This window comes from Tamandua tetradactyla, chromosome 3 (assembly GCF_023851605.1).
Source record: "Tamandua tetradactyla isolate mTamTet1 chromosome 3, mTamTet1.pri, whole genome shotgun sequence".
NCBI classification, from domain to species: domain Eukaryota; kingdom Metazoa; phylum Chordata; class Mammalia; order Pilosa; family Myrmecophagidae; genus Tamandua; species Tamandua tetradactyla.
Window position 1 is genome coordinate 11,794,395 of NC_135329.1, and position 19,030 is coordinate 11,813,424.

The 19,030-nt window shown below is 40.3% G+C and overlaps 1 protein-coding gene across 2 annotated transcripts in view; it reads right to left on the bottom strand.

Moving 5' to 3' along the window:
* RBKS (ribokinase) overlaps positions 1 to 19,030 on the bottom strand; it is a 111,439-nt gene that overhangs the window by 24,706 nt on the left and 67,703 nt on the right. The window contains exon 7 of one of the 2 annotated variants that reach the window (XM_077152481.1): positions 18,542 to 18,730. The exons of the other annotated variant lie outside the window; for it this stretch is intronic. Within the exon in view, the coding sequence (XP_077008596.1) occupies positions 18,542 to 18,730 (189 nt within the window). The remainder of the gene's footprint in view (positions 1 to 18,541; positions 18,731 to 19,030) is intronic. 2 annotated transcript variants of the gene reach the window in all.

Genomic DNA, 19,030 nt, shown 5'->3' on the forward strand with positions numbered 1-19,030 from the left:
CTTTGTGTGATGGCCATTTAAACAATCTAAAGACGTCTTTTAAAATGGAAAACTGGGTTTTCTGTTTCTAAATAATTAAGAAAGAACATTTATATCTAAGATTTATTCTCTCCTTAGACATATTAAATGTAGAATTTAAGGAATATATGGAATTCTGTAGAGTCTCTAGTCCCCTGAGAAAAAGGAGGCTCAGGGAGGTTAAGTGACTCTCGTGAATCACACAATTAGTTGCTTCCCAGAAGGGACTCCAACTCTTTCATTTATAGACGGCCTATTACTATATACCAAACACCATGTAAACAATTAGGTTTCCCCAGAAGAACTCTCTGAGCTGGACACTGAGGGTGGATAGCAGTTTGCCAGGTAGAGAAAAAGGAGCATTTATTTTTTTCCCAAACTAAGAGCCAGTATGAGGATGATAAAAAAAGAGGACTTAGCAGGGGTGAAAGTCTCCCTGGTGGCGTGGGAGATGACTCCCAGGGATGAGCCCGGCCCTGGCACTGTAGGATCAACAATGCCATCCTGACTAAAAGGGGGAAAAGAAGTGTAACAAATAAGGTTATCAGTGGCTGAGAGAGTTCAAATAGAGTCGAGAGGCTACTCTGGAGGTCACTCTTACACAAGCTTCAGTTAGACATTGCTACTATCATAACTTGCCAAACCCCAACCAAAACCATTCCAGCCAATCCTAAAGAACACCTAGGGCATTATATAAGATTTCACAAAGCTTCCATGCACTAGGGTAACTTTGCAGAAACCTACAAGCTCCAGATGGGTCCCTGGACTAGATAAGTCCTGAAATGCAGAGGGGCCAGCCTCTCCAGAACATCAGAAAGTTCCATCTTTCTTTCTTTGCTTTGTATATATAATATATATATAAAATAAATAAAAATAAAAAAGTAAAAAAAAGAGGACTTAGATTTTTACTACCTTTTCTTTTTTGTGTGCTGTATGGTGGGGTCACATTTCATTCTTTTTCCATGCGAGTATACCAAAATTGCAGCACCATTTGTTGAATTTTTGTTTGTCTGTTTGCTTGTTATTTTTTGGGGGGGGGGGGGCGGGGGTAAGTGCATGGGCTGGGAATCAAACCCAGGTCTCCCACATGGCAGGCAAGAATTCTACCACTGAACTACCCTTGCACCCCCAACACTACCTTTTGTAATTAGCAAATTAGGCCCCAATTTACAGCTGTTTAATGCAAATATGACTCCATTATGGGTCCTAAGCATGGGGTGCTTCTCCTCCAGGTTTGATCATTTGATGACAAGGATGAATGGAAGTAAAAGAATTGAAAACAGGGACTCAAAGAAAAACCTGTACATGAGTGGTCCCAGCAGCACTATTCGCAATGGCCAAAATGTGGAAATGGCCAAATGTCTACCAAATGATGAATGGATAAACACAATGTGCTTTATCTGTATAATGGAATATTATTCACCCACGAAAAGGAATGAAACACTGATATATGCTACAACATGAACAAACTCTGAAGACATCATCTTGAGTGAAATAAATCAGACACAAAGGGCCACATGCTGATTCCCTTTATATGAAATATCCAGAATAGGCAAATCTATAGAGACAGAGAACAAATTAGTGGCTGCCAGAGCCTGGGGGAAGAGGGGAGTGGGGAGTGACTGCTAATGGATATAGAGTTTCCCTTTGGGGTGATGACAATATTTTAGAACTAGATCAAGGTGGTGGTTACAAGCCTCCTCTAAATATGCCTCTGAATTATTCAGCTTAAAACGGTTAATTTCAGGTAATGTGAACTTTACTTAAAAAAAAAAAAAGGAACAGGTGAAAATGAGCTCAACCAGGACCTTTTCCATGTCGACCAGGCGCAATCCTGACACACAGCCATCCATGTGAGCTGGCTCCTGGGCCTGTACATAAAGCTGGAATTGAAAGGCAGGAGGACCTGGCTCCTTTCCGGTAATGTACAGAGCCTAGGAAATCCTCATTCTGTTTAATGGTGAGTGATGCAAGCTCCTGGCACACACCATCTGGCACCCCAGAACAATCCGGGTGAAGTGAACAAAGTGACCGACCAATGGGAGCTAACAGTTACTGAGCACCCACCTATGCCAGGCACAGTTGTTAGGGTGTCACGGGGACTGTTTCATCTAAGTGAGGCCTCTTGGTACCGTACAAATGCTTTTTGAAGTTCTGGCAGCTTCTGAAGATCTAGAGAAAAGGAACAATTATAGAAGTCTGTACCATGAAGAGTGAAAGAAAAGTCGGTGCTGGAGTGCCACGTAGAAGAGACTGAAGCCTAGGCAGACTGCCACCAAATCAATAGGCAGAATGATGTGGTGACGAGGACAGAGGTGCTGGAGTTGGGTAGACAGACAGCCATACAATCAATTCCTTGCTCAGCCAACTTCTCAGCTGCCTGGCCCTGGGCAGGTCATTTAACCATGGGGAGCCTTAGTTTCCTCCTCTCTAAAATAGGCATAAAGCTCTGTCCAGAAGGACATCAGCCGATGCCTGGCATGGAGGAGGGCCACCTTTCATTACTCGCCCTAAGAAGCCTCATGTTTCCATGAGTCCATGAGCATCAAGGCGCCCGTACCTCCAATATCACTCGCTCCAGCTGCCTCGTGTTCAGGTACACAATCTGAGCCCCAAACACAATGAGTCCTTTGCCCAAAGCAGCACAACTAGTTCGTGGCTAAATCAGGATCAGAACTCAAGAGTATTGCCTGCTCTAAATCTCTGGGAACAATGATCAAAGCTAAGCCTTCTACAGAACTCTTGAGCTATTTCACCAAGAAGGTGATTTAAGCTGATTCTGTTAATATACTTCAGATTATTATCTCCTTGCAAAACCACCAATTTCCTGACATTCACTTTAGGTCACCTCATAAGCATGCTCGTCTGCTTTTTTTGGGTCACATGTGCCTCCATCCCTTCTGCTCCTTTCCATCCAGGGCTGTTTCAAATAGAAGGTATGTGAACCATAAGTATGAGAAATATTAAGTATATAAACATGAGGCATTGGCCATGGCCTTGTCCTCGTTCCTGCTCTTCCACGTCATCCAGTTCACCAAGACCCAAAAATGGTGGCGAAAGCACAAGTCTGGAGCCTTCATTCTATGACTGGCTGCGAGGAGGAGGGTGGAGGAGATAAATTTAGATAAATAAACAGACCCACTCGGGAAGAAATTGTGAGCACGAGCAAAGTCTCAAGAGCTGCTTTGCACTTGAGTGATGAACAGAAACAGTGCGGCTTTGACATTTACTCTGATCTTTCTAAGAAACCTGTATAACATATTTTGGAGGAAAACTGTTTCTTTAGGAAGATTGGGGGGCGGGGGGAGAAACTGTCAGAAGTGAGCAGTAAAGGAGATCATGGATCAGGAAGGCAGTCTTGAGGAGTCCATCCCTCCAGGCTCCTCCCTGGTCAACAGGCCCCTTAGCCCTAGGCACAACAGAGGTTTCTGGAATGCTTGAGATGTTCTGTGCGAGACCAAGAGAGAACTGTGGCAAATAACTAGCTCCTTCTTCCTCTTTTCCAAAGAGTTCCTACTTGAAAATCTGTCATTGAGAACGCATTTGTAAAATGATAAAAACCATGATAATGGAGTTGGGGTGGAAAAGCAATATTTTTGAGAGACTTTGGGTGATGCATCTGTTTCTTGCAGTGTTGATGGAGGTCAGTGGTGGTCAGCTGGCCGAGGGCTGATGGAGAAGTCATAAGATCTTGCCAAACATGGCTGCCGTGGCTGAGGCAAGGCAACACAAAATGACCTAACCCGCGACTGGCTTTCTTCCTGGAACTGGTGGTGGTTCACGCCAAAAGCGCTAACCTTAAATCTGCCCTCCACCCTAGCAACAATGGTGACCAATCCCAGCCCGACACGTGTCCCTGCATGCTCCCAGCCTATATAAGCCTGTGCACTTCCTCAATAAAGCAGACGCCTTCCACTCACCCCTGAGGGTTGTCTCCTGAGTCGGTTCTTCGTGACTGTGTGCTGTGTGCTGTGTGCTTGACTCAGTATGGCTGCTTACCCCCAGCCATCAGCTACCAACAGAGGGCAGGTCTGCAGGATCCACGATGGCCCACTCCCAGGGCCGGTGCTTTGACAGGGATGGCTAGAAGGCTGGGCTGGGCTGGGCTGGGCTGGGCCTGTCCATCAGAGCACATGCATAGGGTTTCTCCAGCACAGTGGCCTAGGGTGGCTGGATTTCTCACATGGCAGCTCAGGCCTCCAAGAGTAAGTGTTCCACTTAGACGGGCTCCTTTTTGGGGAAAACACCTTGGCTCCTGTATACACTCTGAGAAACAGTATCACCTATCTTATTTGCGCAATGTGGCTCCATACAGTTTTTGGCTATGCCCCAAGGTCAAATTTACTCCCAATTGCAAAGTAATACATGAAAAATACAATATCTATAAAAAATCCAACTATTCAGAAAGTAGAAAATTCTCCTTTGTAACACCTTCCCCACATCCTATTCCCCTTCCCATGAATATCACTATCATTATAGTTTGGTAGGTTTTCTCCCAGATTTAAAAACACTCATTTACTTACAGATAGCTAGAGAGTTAATGTAAATAAATGGCAACATACTCAGCCATCATTTACTTAACTATGTCCTTTGGATGATCAATTTTTGTTTATCACAAGGTGGAAATAAACATTCTTGTACCAATATCTCTATATGTGAACATTTCTGTGGGATAGACTCTTAGAAGGAGATTTACAAGGTCAAAGGAAAAGTCTATTGAAAAGCTGACGCAGTCAAATAGCCCTCTCAAAATATTGTATGAAATCATGCTGGAGACCTGGGTTTGATTCCCGGTGCCTGCCCATGCAAACAAACAAACAAACAAAAATATTGTATGAATTCACACCAGAATTTTATGAGAAACTTTGTTTTTCTATCTGTTTGGACTCCGACATTATCAGTCTTTAATTTTTGCTGACTTGACTGGCAATGAGGAGTAGGCCTGTGTTATTTTAGTGGGTAAGTCCCTGCTATCTAGGGAGGCTGAGCACTGTCTCAGGCCTTAATTTTCTGTATTTCTTCTTCGGAAAAGTAATTGCCTATTTACATTATTCTAGAGACATGTTTGATTTTTTTTTTTTTTTTGAGTTGTAGGGGCTTCTCATAATTACACATATTAATCTTCTGCTGCTGCTAAAATTCAAATTTGTTGTTAACAGTCAAAAGTTTATGAATGTGCATGGAAAAAAATCTGGAAGAATTTGCAACAGAAGGTTAAGAGCGGTTACATTTAAGTGGTAGGATCCTGGGCACCTGACCTTCTTTATATTTTGTGTTGTCTGCTCATCCCCTCCCCTCTCCAAACACTAGGCATCACGTATTCATTTCATAACTAAGAACAAAACCCAATGCAGCAATCAATGGCATAAAGGTGAGATGAAGGCTCTCAAGATGATTCTAAAAGAGGATTCCCAGAGGCACCCTGAGAAGTGGCAGTATCAACAGAGTAGGAAGCAGCGGGCACTTGGATAGTAAATGCACGTGGCTGTTAAAAAATCAGCCTTATAACTTTATAATTACCTCTTATATACCCAAAGGAAGACCCACCCTTCTATCTCATCTCATCCCTCTTTACCTACAGTATTTTACCCACCCACTCCATTCTCCAGTATTGGCAATCAGGGGCTTGGCCCTAACTGAAATTTCTGCACAGAAATGTGCAAGGGCTCTCTCTGTTCAAGGTCAGAATGGCTTCTGAGCCACAAGGCCCCCCTCAGAAACCCCACTAGGTATTAACAAATCCAAAGGAAGAATGTGTTGACCTGGAAGAAGGGAGTGGGAGGGACCAAGAGAGGTGTGCTGGGAAACACAGGGAGAGTCACGAGGCTGGCACCTGCCATGCCCAGGTAGGACTGCTGAGCACTGAGGCCCCTGGTACGGCTACGGCCAAGTAGGCAACAGTGCCGCAGGTTGTCTTAACTGAAAACACCTCTTAAGATCACCTACCTTCATTGGTCCCGATCATATCTGGAAATATTACTCTGGCTTTCTAAAGGTGGTAGGGATGGAGAAAATCATACCAAAGTGGAACTACTGGCCTCTCAGATGCTATTTTATCGTAGACTGAACTCTCCTTCTGGCTGGCATCTCAGAGGTGGGCTGAATGGGAGCCCATCCTTGAGAGCAGCCTGGAGGCCACAGGCCAGGCCCTGGGGTGGGGTGAGCACATCAAGGAGAGGATGTCTTGGGAGCCTGTGGGCAACCAACAATTATCTCGCCCTCATAAGTGCTCCTATGCAAACTTGAACAAATTATCTCTAATTCAGGACTGACTCTCGAGCCCTAACTTGACCGCTGGGATGTCCGTGAAGCTGGGCTCCTAACTTGTCCAGTGCCTGGTGAGCATACTTGACTACTACAGGACTCAAATGTAAGACACAGGGAGAAGAGGGAGTAAAATACAGGGAAATCCATCCTCCATGCCCCTGGCTTTTATTTATTCTCAAATTACTTATATATCCCGAATTAAGATGGCTTATTACAAAGTAAATGATTCTTGAGAAGACAGATTTTAGCCTATGGGCTGAATTCCTGAAATGAGAGTGTTACTGTAGGATTCTAGGACTATACCACTTAGATGAAACGTGATTTATATATCAAGAATTTTACAATTCTTGGGAAATTCAAGGCTTGGGAAAATTAATGTTACAGTATATTAAATCACACCAGCTCAATAATTCTAAGACATTATCATGCTTAAATAGGTGCCACCCTGACTATGGATTGCTTCTTTGGTGCAATCCTGAGCACAAAGAAGACAAACCCCAGTGTGACACCATGAGCACCCTGTCATTTTGAGGCTGAGATTCAGATAACACACAGCTATGGGAAAAGAGACACATCTGTCATGCCTTCCAAACAGAGCCGAGGACATCTGCAGCTACTGACACTATCTCACTCCAGTACAACGGGAAAAAAAACAGAGGTAAAAATAGAAGTGATATATTCAACTATTAACAGTGAGGCAAAACTGCATATAGCTGCCTGCAGAAACACTGACGTAGAAGGGGAAATGGTTCCTGCCAGGCAGGCTGTTTGTCTTAAGCAGACAACATGCCAACTACCTAAGCGTGTTTCCATCAGCCAGGTCATCACCGATTCCTTAATAAGAGACTAGGAGGAGGGGAAAGCGAGAAGGTTTCCAACCAACTGAGAGCAAATAATAATGCCCTGACAGAGACGAGAAGGACCCACTTGTTCAGAAGAAAATGGCTCCGTGGGTGTCCCTCGGCTCACCGGGTGAATTATCTCCTCTATGAAATTTACGAGGAGGCTGAAGAGTTTCATTGAACAGACAAGGATTTTAATAGAGTGCTGGGTGAGAGGAACAAAGACGGCAGAATACTGGCAGTAAAAAAGACGTGTGCGATTCTAAACCCTTGTTTCCGGTCAGTGTCAGCTCTGCACCTTTGAGGGGAGAACGCCGAGAGCCCTTCCCCTGCTCTGGTTGCGCCAGGCAGTAGCAGCACACGGACAGTACCCGTTAATTAGTGAAATGCCTGGATGGGTCTTTTTGTTATTTTTTTCAATTTTAAAAAAAAGTTGAGATGAAATTCACTCCTTAAAAGTATATAATTCAATTGGAGATGAAAGAGAAACTAAAATGACCTTTTAAATTAATACTTGTTTAATATTTGCAATTATTTGAAGGACATAAAAAAAGTATATAATTCGGTGTTTTGGTGTATACACAAGGTTGTGCAAACCATCACCCCTATCTAATTCTAAAACATTTTCATCACCCCCAAAAGTAACTCCTTTCTCATTAGCAGTCACTTCCATTCTTCCCTTCTCCCAGCAACTGCTAATCTACTTCCTCTCTCTACGGGTTTGCCTGTTCTGGACATTTCATATAAAAGGAATCATATGATATATGACCTTTGTGCCAGGTTTCTATTACTTATTATAATGTTTTTGAGGTTCAACCATATTGTAGCAGGTTTCAGTAGTGCCTTAAAAAAAACTAACTTTATTTTTAGAGTAGCTTTAGGTTTACAGAAAAACCGCACAGAAAGTTCAGCACCTCTCACCCACATATACATCGTTTTTCCTATTATTAACATTTTGCATTAGTATGATACATTTTGAGTAACTAAAGTCCACAGTTCACACTGAGGTTCACTCTCTGTATTTTTCAGCTCTATGGATTTTGACAAATGCATAATATCATGTGTCTACCATTACTGACATCCCTCCCCCCTCCCCCACCTCCCTGGCAACCACTTATCTTTTCACGTCTCTACTCTTTTCCCTATGTTAAACATGTTCACTTTATGTTAGCAATGCTAAATTGTTGGAATCATACAGTATGTACCTTTTTTTGGACTGGCTTCTCTCATTTGGCAATACACATTTAAGGTTATTCTACGTTATATGTGAGTGTGTTTGCATCTTGATAGCTCATTTCTCTTTATTGCTGGATGACACTCTATTGTATGGATGTGTCACAGTTTGCTTATCCAATTCACCTACGGAAGAACGTCGTGGTTGCTTCTAATTTTGGGCAATTATGAAAAAAGCTGCTTTAAACATTCATGTGCAGGCTTTTATGTTAGACATCAGTTTTCAAATCCTTTGATGACGTAAATACATAGGAGCCAAATTGCTGGATCACAGGGTGTTTGTAAGAAACTGCCAAACTCTCTTCTGGGAGTGGCTGAACCATTCTGCATTTGAACCAACAATGAATGAGTTCCTATTGTTCTATGTCCTTGCTGGCATTTGGTAGTGTTGATATTTTGGAATTTAGCAAATCTAATAAGTGTGTAGTAGTATCTCATTTAATTTGTAACGTCCTAATGATATACGGCGTTGAACATTTTTTCATATGCTTTTGTGCCATCTGTATCTTCTTAGGTGGGGTGTCTGTCCAGCCATTTTGCTCATTTTTAAATTGTGTTGTTTGTTTTCTTATTGTTGAGTTTGGTGAGTTCTCTGTATATTTTGGATACAAATCCTTTGTCAGATATGTGTTTTGCAAATATTTAATCTTAGGCTGTAGTTTATTTTTTTATTCTCTTAACAGTGTCATCCACAGAAGTTTTTGTTGCTTTTATGTAATGACATTCAACATCATTTTTTTTTTTCATTCATGGATTGTGCTTTGGGGCACAATCTAAAGAAGTCATTGTATCTAAAGAAGTCATTGTATCTAAAGAAGTCATTGTATCTAAAGAAGTCATTGCCAAACCCAAGGTCACCTCAATTTTCTCCTGTGTTATCATCTACAAGTTTTATACTTTTGTGCTTTACACTTAGGTCTATGATCCCATTTTGGGTTGATTTTTGTGAAAGGTAAGATATTTATTGATTAATTTTTTTGCACATGAAAGTCCAGTTGTTCAATTCCATTTGTTGAAAAGACAATCCTTTCTCCACTGAAATGCCTTTGCTCCTTTGTCAAAGATGAATTAACTATATTTGTGTGGGTCTATTTCTGGTTTCTATATTCTGTTCCATTGATCTGTTTGTCTATTCTTTCAGCAATACCACACTCTCTTGGTCACTTTAGCTTTATACTAAGACTTGAAGTGGGGCAGTGTCAGCACTCTTTGTTCTTCTTCAGTGTTGTTGGCTATTTGGTATCTTTTGCCTTGTTCATCATTCCTTTTTATGATGGGAAAATATTTCATTGTATGGTTGCAATTTAAGTTGTTTCACACATCCATTTGTCCATTCATCAGTTGGTAGACATATGGGTTGTGTCTACTTCGTATTCAAGTAAAGTTTTTGTGTGGATATGTTTTCATTTCCTTAGGGTATCTAAAAAGAAATGGAATTGCTGGGTAATATGGGAACTCTTCGCATGCCTTTGAGGAACTGTCAGGTTGTTTTCCAAAGTGGCTACACTATTTTTCATTCCTACCAGCAATGCATGAGGAGTCCAATTTCTCCACATCTTGTTAACTTTTGTTAATGTCTATCTTTTTATCATAGTCATCCTAGTGAGTGTGACGTGGTATCTCACTATTATTTTTTTAATCAAAACTATCCATAAACATAGTTTTAAGAGGTGACAAGGCCTAAAATAAAAATGCCCTGTGCCTCCCATTCTCATTTCCATGAGGCAAATAGTTTAAATTATTTTAGCAGTTTCTCTTGGTATTTATCTCTATTTCTTTTTAAAGAAATAGAATTTATCTCTATTTCTGTATATATTGATATTTCCTTATCAGTTTTAGATATTATCTCTTAACTTCCAACTATGGAAGACAAACATTCAGTTCTCTTATCTCCCCCTACTTGCACACAAATACATACTCCCTTTTTACTCTATCTTCACAATATAATTATAATTTCTGTTTTTGGTTAAATCATTAACTGGCATTTACACAGTTATGGCTATGCATTAAGGCATGTGGTATAAAAAGATTAAATTTACTTAACCATACTTTTTTCCCCTGTAGATTTTCAGTGATTTACCTCATTTGTTTCATTTCTTCAGTTTTCTACATAACAATTACTAAGTCATCTCCTCAAAATTTGCAAGTAAACTAACAGTCTGAATACGTCAAACACACTGGCTATTCTATACTTCTGTTTTGTTTTTGATTTTTTCTGGAGATATTCCTCCTGGCGCGCTCCACCCTCCTGCTCTAATCTGGACTGACCGGACATGGACTAGCTGCATAGCTATTGCTGCGGTCCTTCCTTCACCGTCACTGAGTTCTCTCCTAAGTTCCATGACTTCTTTTCTGGATCCAGTATCTTCCTCTTTCTTAGTTTTATCTTTCAATTTACAGTAGCTTCTTTATTCCTATATTATCCATTATGGCCTCCTTTTCTATTCAATAGATTTCTTCTGTGCCATTTTAATTCTCTTGCCATTTCTTTTACTCTATATATATATATATATATATATATATATATATATATATACTATATATATATATATATACTATATATATGTGTTTAACTTTTAGGTTCAAAATACTTGCCATGCCATTTTATCTGCCTACTTATCTACCTACTTACCCTACCTATCCATCCATCCATCTATCCACCCACCCATCCAACCATCCACTCATCCAACCATCCATTAATCCATTTTTTGAACACTCTAGTGTAGGCTGCATGCATCGTGCTCTTTGAACACTTACTATTGTCATATACATTTCCTAAGAACAAGAATATTCACTTATGTAACCACCTTAAGTACACCTATCAAGTTCAAGAAATTTAACATTGATATAAAGCTTATAGTTTACATTTCAGCTTTTTCATTATGTCCCAGTAATGTCCCTTTGAGCCTTTTCTCCTCCATTGTCAGATTCCTTCCAGGGTCATGTATTGTATTTAATTGTCATTTGCCTCTTTAGTTGCAATTTCTTTCTTTCTCTCTCTCTCCCTTTTTTAAATTGTGGAAATAGATACACAGCAAAAACTTTCCCATCTCAACTACTCTCCAAGCACACCATTCAATGGGGGTCACCTCAGTCATTTTATGTTGTGGTACTCAATCACCTTCCATTACTAACACTTTCTTATCTCTCTGAATAGAAACCCTACACCCATTGTGCATTAACTCCATGTTCTCTCTGTTCCCCTCTCTGGAAACCTGTATTCCAATTTCTGTCTTGATAAGCTTGCATGTTCACAATATTTTCTTTGTAGTTACCATGGGGCTTAAATTTAACATCCTAAATCTATAACAATCTCATTTTTTGGGTACAAATTTAACTTCAATAGTAGAAACAAAGCATGTTCCCATACCCCTCTGTCCTTTTACCTTTATGTAGTTCTTGTCATAATTACATGTTTATGCATTACAAGTCCCAAACCACTCATTTATCATTACATTTTATGCATCTGCCTTTTAGGTCCTATAGGAAGTAAAAAGTGGAGATAGAAACCAAAACTATGATAATGCTGCATCTATATTTACCCATGTTGTTATCTTCACCAGATCATGTAGCTTCAATCTATTGCCTATTTTCTTTCAAGTTGCAGAGCTCCTGTTAGCATTTTTTGTAGGGCAGGTCTAGAGGTGATGAAGTTACTAGCTTTTGTTTATCTAGGAATGCCTTAATCTCTCCCTTATTTTTGAAAGGCAGTTGTGCTACATATAGAATTCTTGGCTGGCAAACTTTTGCTTTCAGCCCTTTAAATATGTCATCCCACTGCCTTCTTGCTGCCATGGTTTTTGATGAGAAATCAGCATTTAATCTTATTGAAGCTCCCTTGTACGTGACACATTTTTTTTCCTCTCTTGCAGTTTTCAGAATTCTCTCTTTGTGTTTGGCTTTCAACAATTTAACTATAATATGCCATGGGGTGGGTCTATTTGGGTTTATACGGTTTGGAGTTCCTTGAGAATCTTAGGTGTGCATTTTCATTAAATTTGGGAGGTTTTCAGCCATTATATTTTTGAATATTCTCTCTACCTCCTTCTTTTCCTTCTGGGACTCCCACAATGCATATATATTGATACACTTGAGGGTATCCCACAGGCTCCTTAGGCTCTGTTCACTTTTCTTTGTTCTTTCTTCTTTTTGCTCCTCAGAGCATATGATTTTCAGTTCTCTTATCTTCAGGTTCATGGATTCATTCTTCTGCCAGCTCCAATCTGTTGCTGAACCCCTACAGAAAACTCTAAATTTCTGTTACTGTGGTCTTCAGCTGTGTTTGATTCCGTTTCATAATTTCCATTTCTCTATTGATATTCTCTTTGTGTTCATCTATTATTTATCTGATTTCTTTTAGTTATTTTGTCCATGTTTTCCTTTAGTTCTTTGAGCATATTTAGAACCATTTTAAAAAAGTCTTTGGTATATCCCAGGTCTGGTCTTCCTCATTGATGGTTTCTAATGTTTAGTCTTCTCCTTTGTCTGGTTCCTGATTCTTTGTATGTTTTATAATCTTTTGTTGAAACTTGGTGTTTTAGTTTGCTAAAGCTGCCAGAATATAATATACCAGAAATAGATTGGCTTTTATAAAGGGGAGTTATTAAGTTACAAGTTTATAGTTATAAGTCCATTAAAATGTCCAAACTAAAATATCCAGAAAACAATACCTTGACTCCAAAGAAAAGGCCGTATGGCATCCAGGTTTCCTCCATCACATGTGAAGGCATGTGGGTGGTATCTGCTTGTCCATTGTTAGCTTCTCTGGGGCAAAATTCTGGAACCTGGATTGCTTAACATCTCATGGGAAGGCACATGGCAATATCTGCTGGGCTCCTCTCCTGGTTTCTGGTTTCAAACAGTTCTCATAGACCCTGTGGGTCTTCTTTGCATTTTCTTCTGCATCTCCAAACATTTGCATCTAAGCTTTCTCCTAAAATGTTTCCCCTTTAAAAGGTATCCAGTAAACTAATCAAGACACACCTGGAATGGGTGGGGCCATGCCTCCGTGGAAATAATCTAATCAAAACATCACACCCACAACTGGGTATGTCACATTTCCATAGAAACAATCTAATCAAAGGTTCCACTCTAAACAACAGGTCTGTCTCCACAAAAATGTGAATTAGGATTAAAAGAACATGGCATTTCTGGGGTACATAACAATTTCAAAACAGCATACTTGGACATTTTGATATTTTAATATCGCTGGAATTTAGACTCTTAGACATCTGTTCCTTAAATTTGTATCCAGCTAGTGTTATGACAAGGCATTTATTGAATCTTTTATTTTTTTGCTGGTAAAAAAAAAAAGTAAAAAAGAAGAAAAACAGAAAACACCTTTCCCAGTCTTTGTAGATTAGGAGTGCTCTTCTTCAGGGCTCATCCATATAATGAGCTTAGCTCCAGGCCAAAGTGCAGGGGCTCCCCTGGTCCTTTCTGAACACGCATCTTGTCTTAGGTGTTCATGTGTGATCCTAGGATTTCCCCCATTTACACTGATATAAATGTCTCCTCTTCTGCGGGGAACAGTTTCCTCAAGTTCCTGGGAACTGCACAGTGTACCCTCCAGCTGGTGATCTCAGGTAGCATGACTTGACTGCTCTCCCACAGCATACTGTAGGAGAGTTCTGTGAGTTGTGTTCTATATGCAGGGCAGGTTCTGGGATGGCAAACCCTTCGGGCCATCACCACACAGATTGGGCCAGACATACAAGCCCCCAGGAAGGGCCTGAGCATTATGCTCCCTTCAGAAATGGGACCAGAGATCCACTGGGAGACTGGGCCAGTTCTGCACTGAGCTGGTAGGGGTGGGGGAAGGTCCAGCCACGGTGCCATAAAATTATACAACTTCGAAGTAGCCTTTTTCTTGATTCAGTTTTTGCCCTGTGATTGCAGACCTTTAACTGTTTTCTGAAGGTTTAAGGAAGATGTTTTTGCCAGTTGTTATCAGTTGTTCAAAGCTTCTGTGGGGGGGACGGAGCCCTGAAGTGTCTTGAATTTTACTATATTTTTTGCATTATGTTCTTAGTGTTTGCCTTGGGTATTACAAAATTAACACCTTAATTTATAACAATATAATTCAGATTCATACCAACTTAATAGCAACAGCATACAAAAACTTCACTTGTATACAGTTTGCTCCCTTGCTCTTTCCTAGTGTTGTTATTGTCATACAAATTACATCTTTATACATAATATTTCCATTCACACAAATTTATAATTATTGATTTATACAATTTTCTTTTGAATAAGATAGAAGATAATGAGTTGCAAACAAAAATATATTTAGACTATTTTTATATTTACTTATGTAGTTATCTTTACCAGTGAGCTTTAGTTTCTTCTTGCTGTTTTAAGTTACTGTTTAGTGTCCTTTCATTTCAGCTTGAAGGACTTCTTTTGGAATTTCTTGTAGGGCAGGTTTGCTAGCAAAAAATTCTTAGTTTTTGTTCATCTGTGAGTATCTTAATTTTTGGGTCATTTTATTGAATTGTTCCTTTTATTAATACATAATGTCCTTCTTTCTCTCTTTTAATTGTTTTACACTTGAAGTCTAATTTGTTGGATATTAGTATAGCTACTCCTGCTCTTTTCTGATTGTTGTATGCATGAAATATCTTTTCCCAATCTTTCACTTTCAACCTATGTTTATCCTTGGGTCTAAGATGCGTCTTCTGTAGACAGTGTATAGATGGGTCCTGTTTTTTAATCCATTCTGCCAGTCTTTGTCTTATGAGTGGGGAGTTCCATCCATTAACATTTAGTGTTATTACTGTTTGGGTAGTACTTTCCTCTACCATTTTGCCTTTTGTATTTTCTATGTCATATCTAATTTTCCTTCTTTCTACACTCTTCTCCACACCTCTCTCTTCTGTCTTTTCGTATCTGTCTCTAGTGCTCCCTTTAGTATTTCTTGCAGAGCTGGTCTCTTGGTCACAAATTCTCTCAGTGATTTTTTTGTCTGAAAATGTTTTAATTTCTCCCTCATTTTTGAAGGACAAGTTTGCTGGATATAGGAGTCTTGGTTGGCAGTTTTTCTCTTTTAGTAATTTAAATATATCATCCCACTGTCTTCTCACCTCCATGGTTTCTGCTGAGAAATCTCCACATAGTCTTACTAGGTTTCCCTTGAATGTGATGGATTGCTTTACTCTTGCTGCTTTCAAGATCCTCTCTTTCTCTTTGACCTCTGACATTCTGACTAGTAAGTGTCTTAGAGAACGTCTATTTGGATCTATTCTCTTTGGGGTACGCTGTGCTTCTTGGATCTGTAATTTTAAGTCTTTCATAAGAGTTGGGAGATTTTCAGTGATAATTTCTTCCATTAGTTTTTCTCCTTTTCCCTTCTCTTCTCCTTCCGGGACACCGACAACACGTGTATTTGTGCGCTTCATATTATCATTCAGTTCCCTGAGTCCCTGCTCGTATTTTTCCATTTTTTCCCTATAGTTTCTGTATCTTGTCAGATTTCAGATGTTCCGTCCTCCAGCTCACTAATCCTAACCTCTGTCTCTTGAAATCTACCATTGTAGGTTTCCATTGTTTTTTTCATCTCTTCTACTGTACCTTTCATCCCCATAAGTTCCGTGATTTGTTTTTTCAGACTTTCCATTTCTTATTTTTGTTCACTCCTTGCCTTCTTCATATCCTCCCTCAATTCATTGATTTGGTTTTTGATGAGGTTTTCCATGTCTGTTTGTACATTCTGAATTAGTTGTTTCAGCTCTTGTATCTCATTTGAAGTATTGGTTTGTTCCTTTGACTAGGCCATATCTTCAATTTTCCTGGTGTGATTTGTTATTTTTTGCTGGCATCTAGACATTTAATTACCTTAATTAGTTTATTCTGGTGATTGCTTTCACTTCTCTTACCTAGGCTTTTCTTGCTAGATGAATTTGTTGTCTATCTGTTCTTTGACCTTCAGTTCAGCTTTTTCCAGACCTCTAGCTTAGGTTTTGTTTAACAGAGGATAATTTTTCAGTTCTTATTTTCTTGTTTCTTGCCCTGCTTGTATGGTGCCTTTTCCCTCCCCACCCTTAGGAGGGTCTACATAGGTATTATAGACTCCAGTTGGGTTTTCCCGGACTAAACTGGCCTCCTATGAGGGGGAAGGAGTCACCTGCGTCAGTTTTCCCTGAGGGTGAGACCCAGCAGTTTAAAAGACTTTCCTGTGAAGTCTCTGGGCTTTGTTTTTCTTATCCTGCCCAGTATGTGGCGCGTCTGCCTGTGGGTCACACCAGCAAAAGATGCTGTGGCACTTTTAACTTTGGAAGACTCTTCCTGCTGGGGGCGTGGTGGAGAAGGAGGAGAGGTTGTAGGCTGTTTTTAATGGCTTCAAATTGCCAAGCCCTGGGGTCTGAATTCCTTGAGAGAGGGATTCCACCTGAGTTGGGCTTCACCCCTCCCCTGGGGAAGGCACAGGTGGGAGACAGCCCTGAAAGCAGCTGGTTTCTGCCTATGCCTGGGGCACCTGCAGCCCGAGAAGTCCTGCTGCTGAATCCAGAGGCTGCCAAGTCTCCGTAGAAACACAGCCACTAAAACCTCTGTTTCCTCCCCTTTCCTCTTTTTCCGTGAGCCCAATGAGCGAACTCTGCCTTGGCCAGGTTTAGAGTCTCTTTCCTTTCCCTCTGGGAATCGCCTGTAGGGGAGGGGCACCGGCTGCCACGGCTTGGGGAACTCACGGTTTTGGGGAGGCTTGCAGCTGGTCCAGCTGGTCCAGACTGGGGTATGCTGTGTGTCTGGTCACTGATGTGGCTGCAGGAGCTGGTCTGTACTGTTTCTGGTTATTTAGTAGTTCCGGAGGACGAACTAAAACGCACACATTGCTAAGCCGCCATCTTGGCCCCTCCTCCCCTCATTTCATTTTTAGAAAGAAAAAGCCTTATTTTTGCTTTAGTTCAGGGTGTGAATTAGTTTTGGTCTAATGAACGATTAACTGATTTCTGAACTAATAGTTAGCATCTCCAATTCAGGCTGTACCCCTCCTTGACAAAGAGAAAAAAGTAATGGTTTCAGAATGATTATATATGGAGAGAAAAACAAGATCGAGCATAATCTACCAAACATCCCTTTTAAGGCACTTTCTGAAAGACAATCAGAAATTAATTTCATGTCACAAAAGAATTCCTTGCACTTATATATTTTGCAAAGCGTTTTCATATCCATTACTTCATCAGTTCCCCTCAGATTCCTTTCTGGAGAAATGACTTATATTTAAGTTTGTTTTCCCCTCAGCATAAAATAAATAAACACAGTTTATAATTAATTATGATTAATTAACATAATTTGTTATCAGTTTCTAATAAATAAAAACCTTAAAATTTTGACTCTTCCTCACCTCTGGCTTCTTGTCCCTGAAGTTTACTTACTTTTTTCCCCAAATTCCTTTATATCCCACAGGCATCAGTATTGCCCCAGCCTCCGAAGAAGCATGAAAATTTCTTTCTAACTTCTTTGTCACTCTACACCATAGCCATGGTTGCTACTCTCAATTTTCCTTAATATGGTGATTTCCTTCCAGAAACGTCCATGTAGAGGCCCTACATTTGAACTCCCAGCTCCGTTATTTACTAACAATGTGATCCTGAGCAAGTTTCTTGAGCTATAAAATGAGGACAGTAACAGTATCTACCCCATATGATTGTCATAAAGATTAAATGAGATGGACACAAAAGAGATGGAGGAAGCACACAACACATGTGAGCTATTATTATTTGCTGGCCTAAAGACCTCTGCTAGCTAGTACTCACTGCTCTTCATTTTCACATGAGAAGCTTGTAAGACAGGGTTACTTGTTCTAGAATCTAAGGATCCTTGAGGGCAGAGACGTTGTGTTGTCTATTATTGTAACTCCAGCATCTTGGTATGTGACTGGCATACAATAAGTGCTCAATAAATATTCATTTATGGGATGAATGAATGAATATAGGTAGTGCAGGTTTAATTTTACTGACAATCTGCTTTCATGGATAAGGAAGTGGGGTCTCCAAGAGGTTAAGTCTATGGTCTCACAGTGAGGTGGAAAGGAGTGAAGCTACAGTTCACCTGCCTGGTTGTTCTCTTCTACTACACCACCTCCTGTGCCTTTAACTCATCATCCAAAAATTCAATTACAGTATCTTAGTCAATGCATCATGATTTTCAAAGGTCATAAACGATTCTTAAATCTTAAAACCTACTGTGGTATCCACGGCCTTGACCTTCTCCGTGGGAATGTGCTTTGGGACGGGGTCTGTCTGTGACAGCATCACACAACCTTCAGCCCCTAAGGTGATGAGTGCCACCTGGCAGCCCCGCTGCAGCAGCACCAGCGCAGCCTTCCCAGCATCTGCAGGGCTGCCCACCGGAAGGCCGGTCAAAATCTCAGCCTGCAATACATAACAGTGGACAGAAACAGTGGTGAAAATAAGTAGACTGGGTGCACTTCCAGATTAGATTTATTTTTCTAGAAAATGTCTTCCTTCTTTTTCATAGCAACCAATGCACTGGAGAACTTCACGGATCTTGGCTCAGGAAAATAAACAAAACAAAACCCAGCTATAAAAGGCTTTCTTGGGACAACTAGGCAAGGATATTAGATAATGGTATGGAATTTTCTTAGATGTGATAATGATATTGTGGTTACTCTTAGGAGATGCATGTGGAAGCATTTAGGTATCATTTTGTCT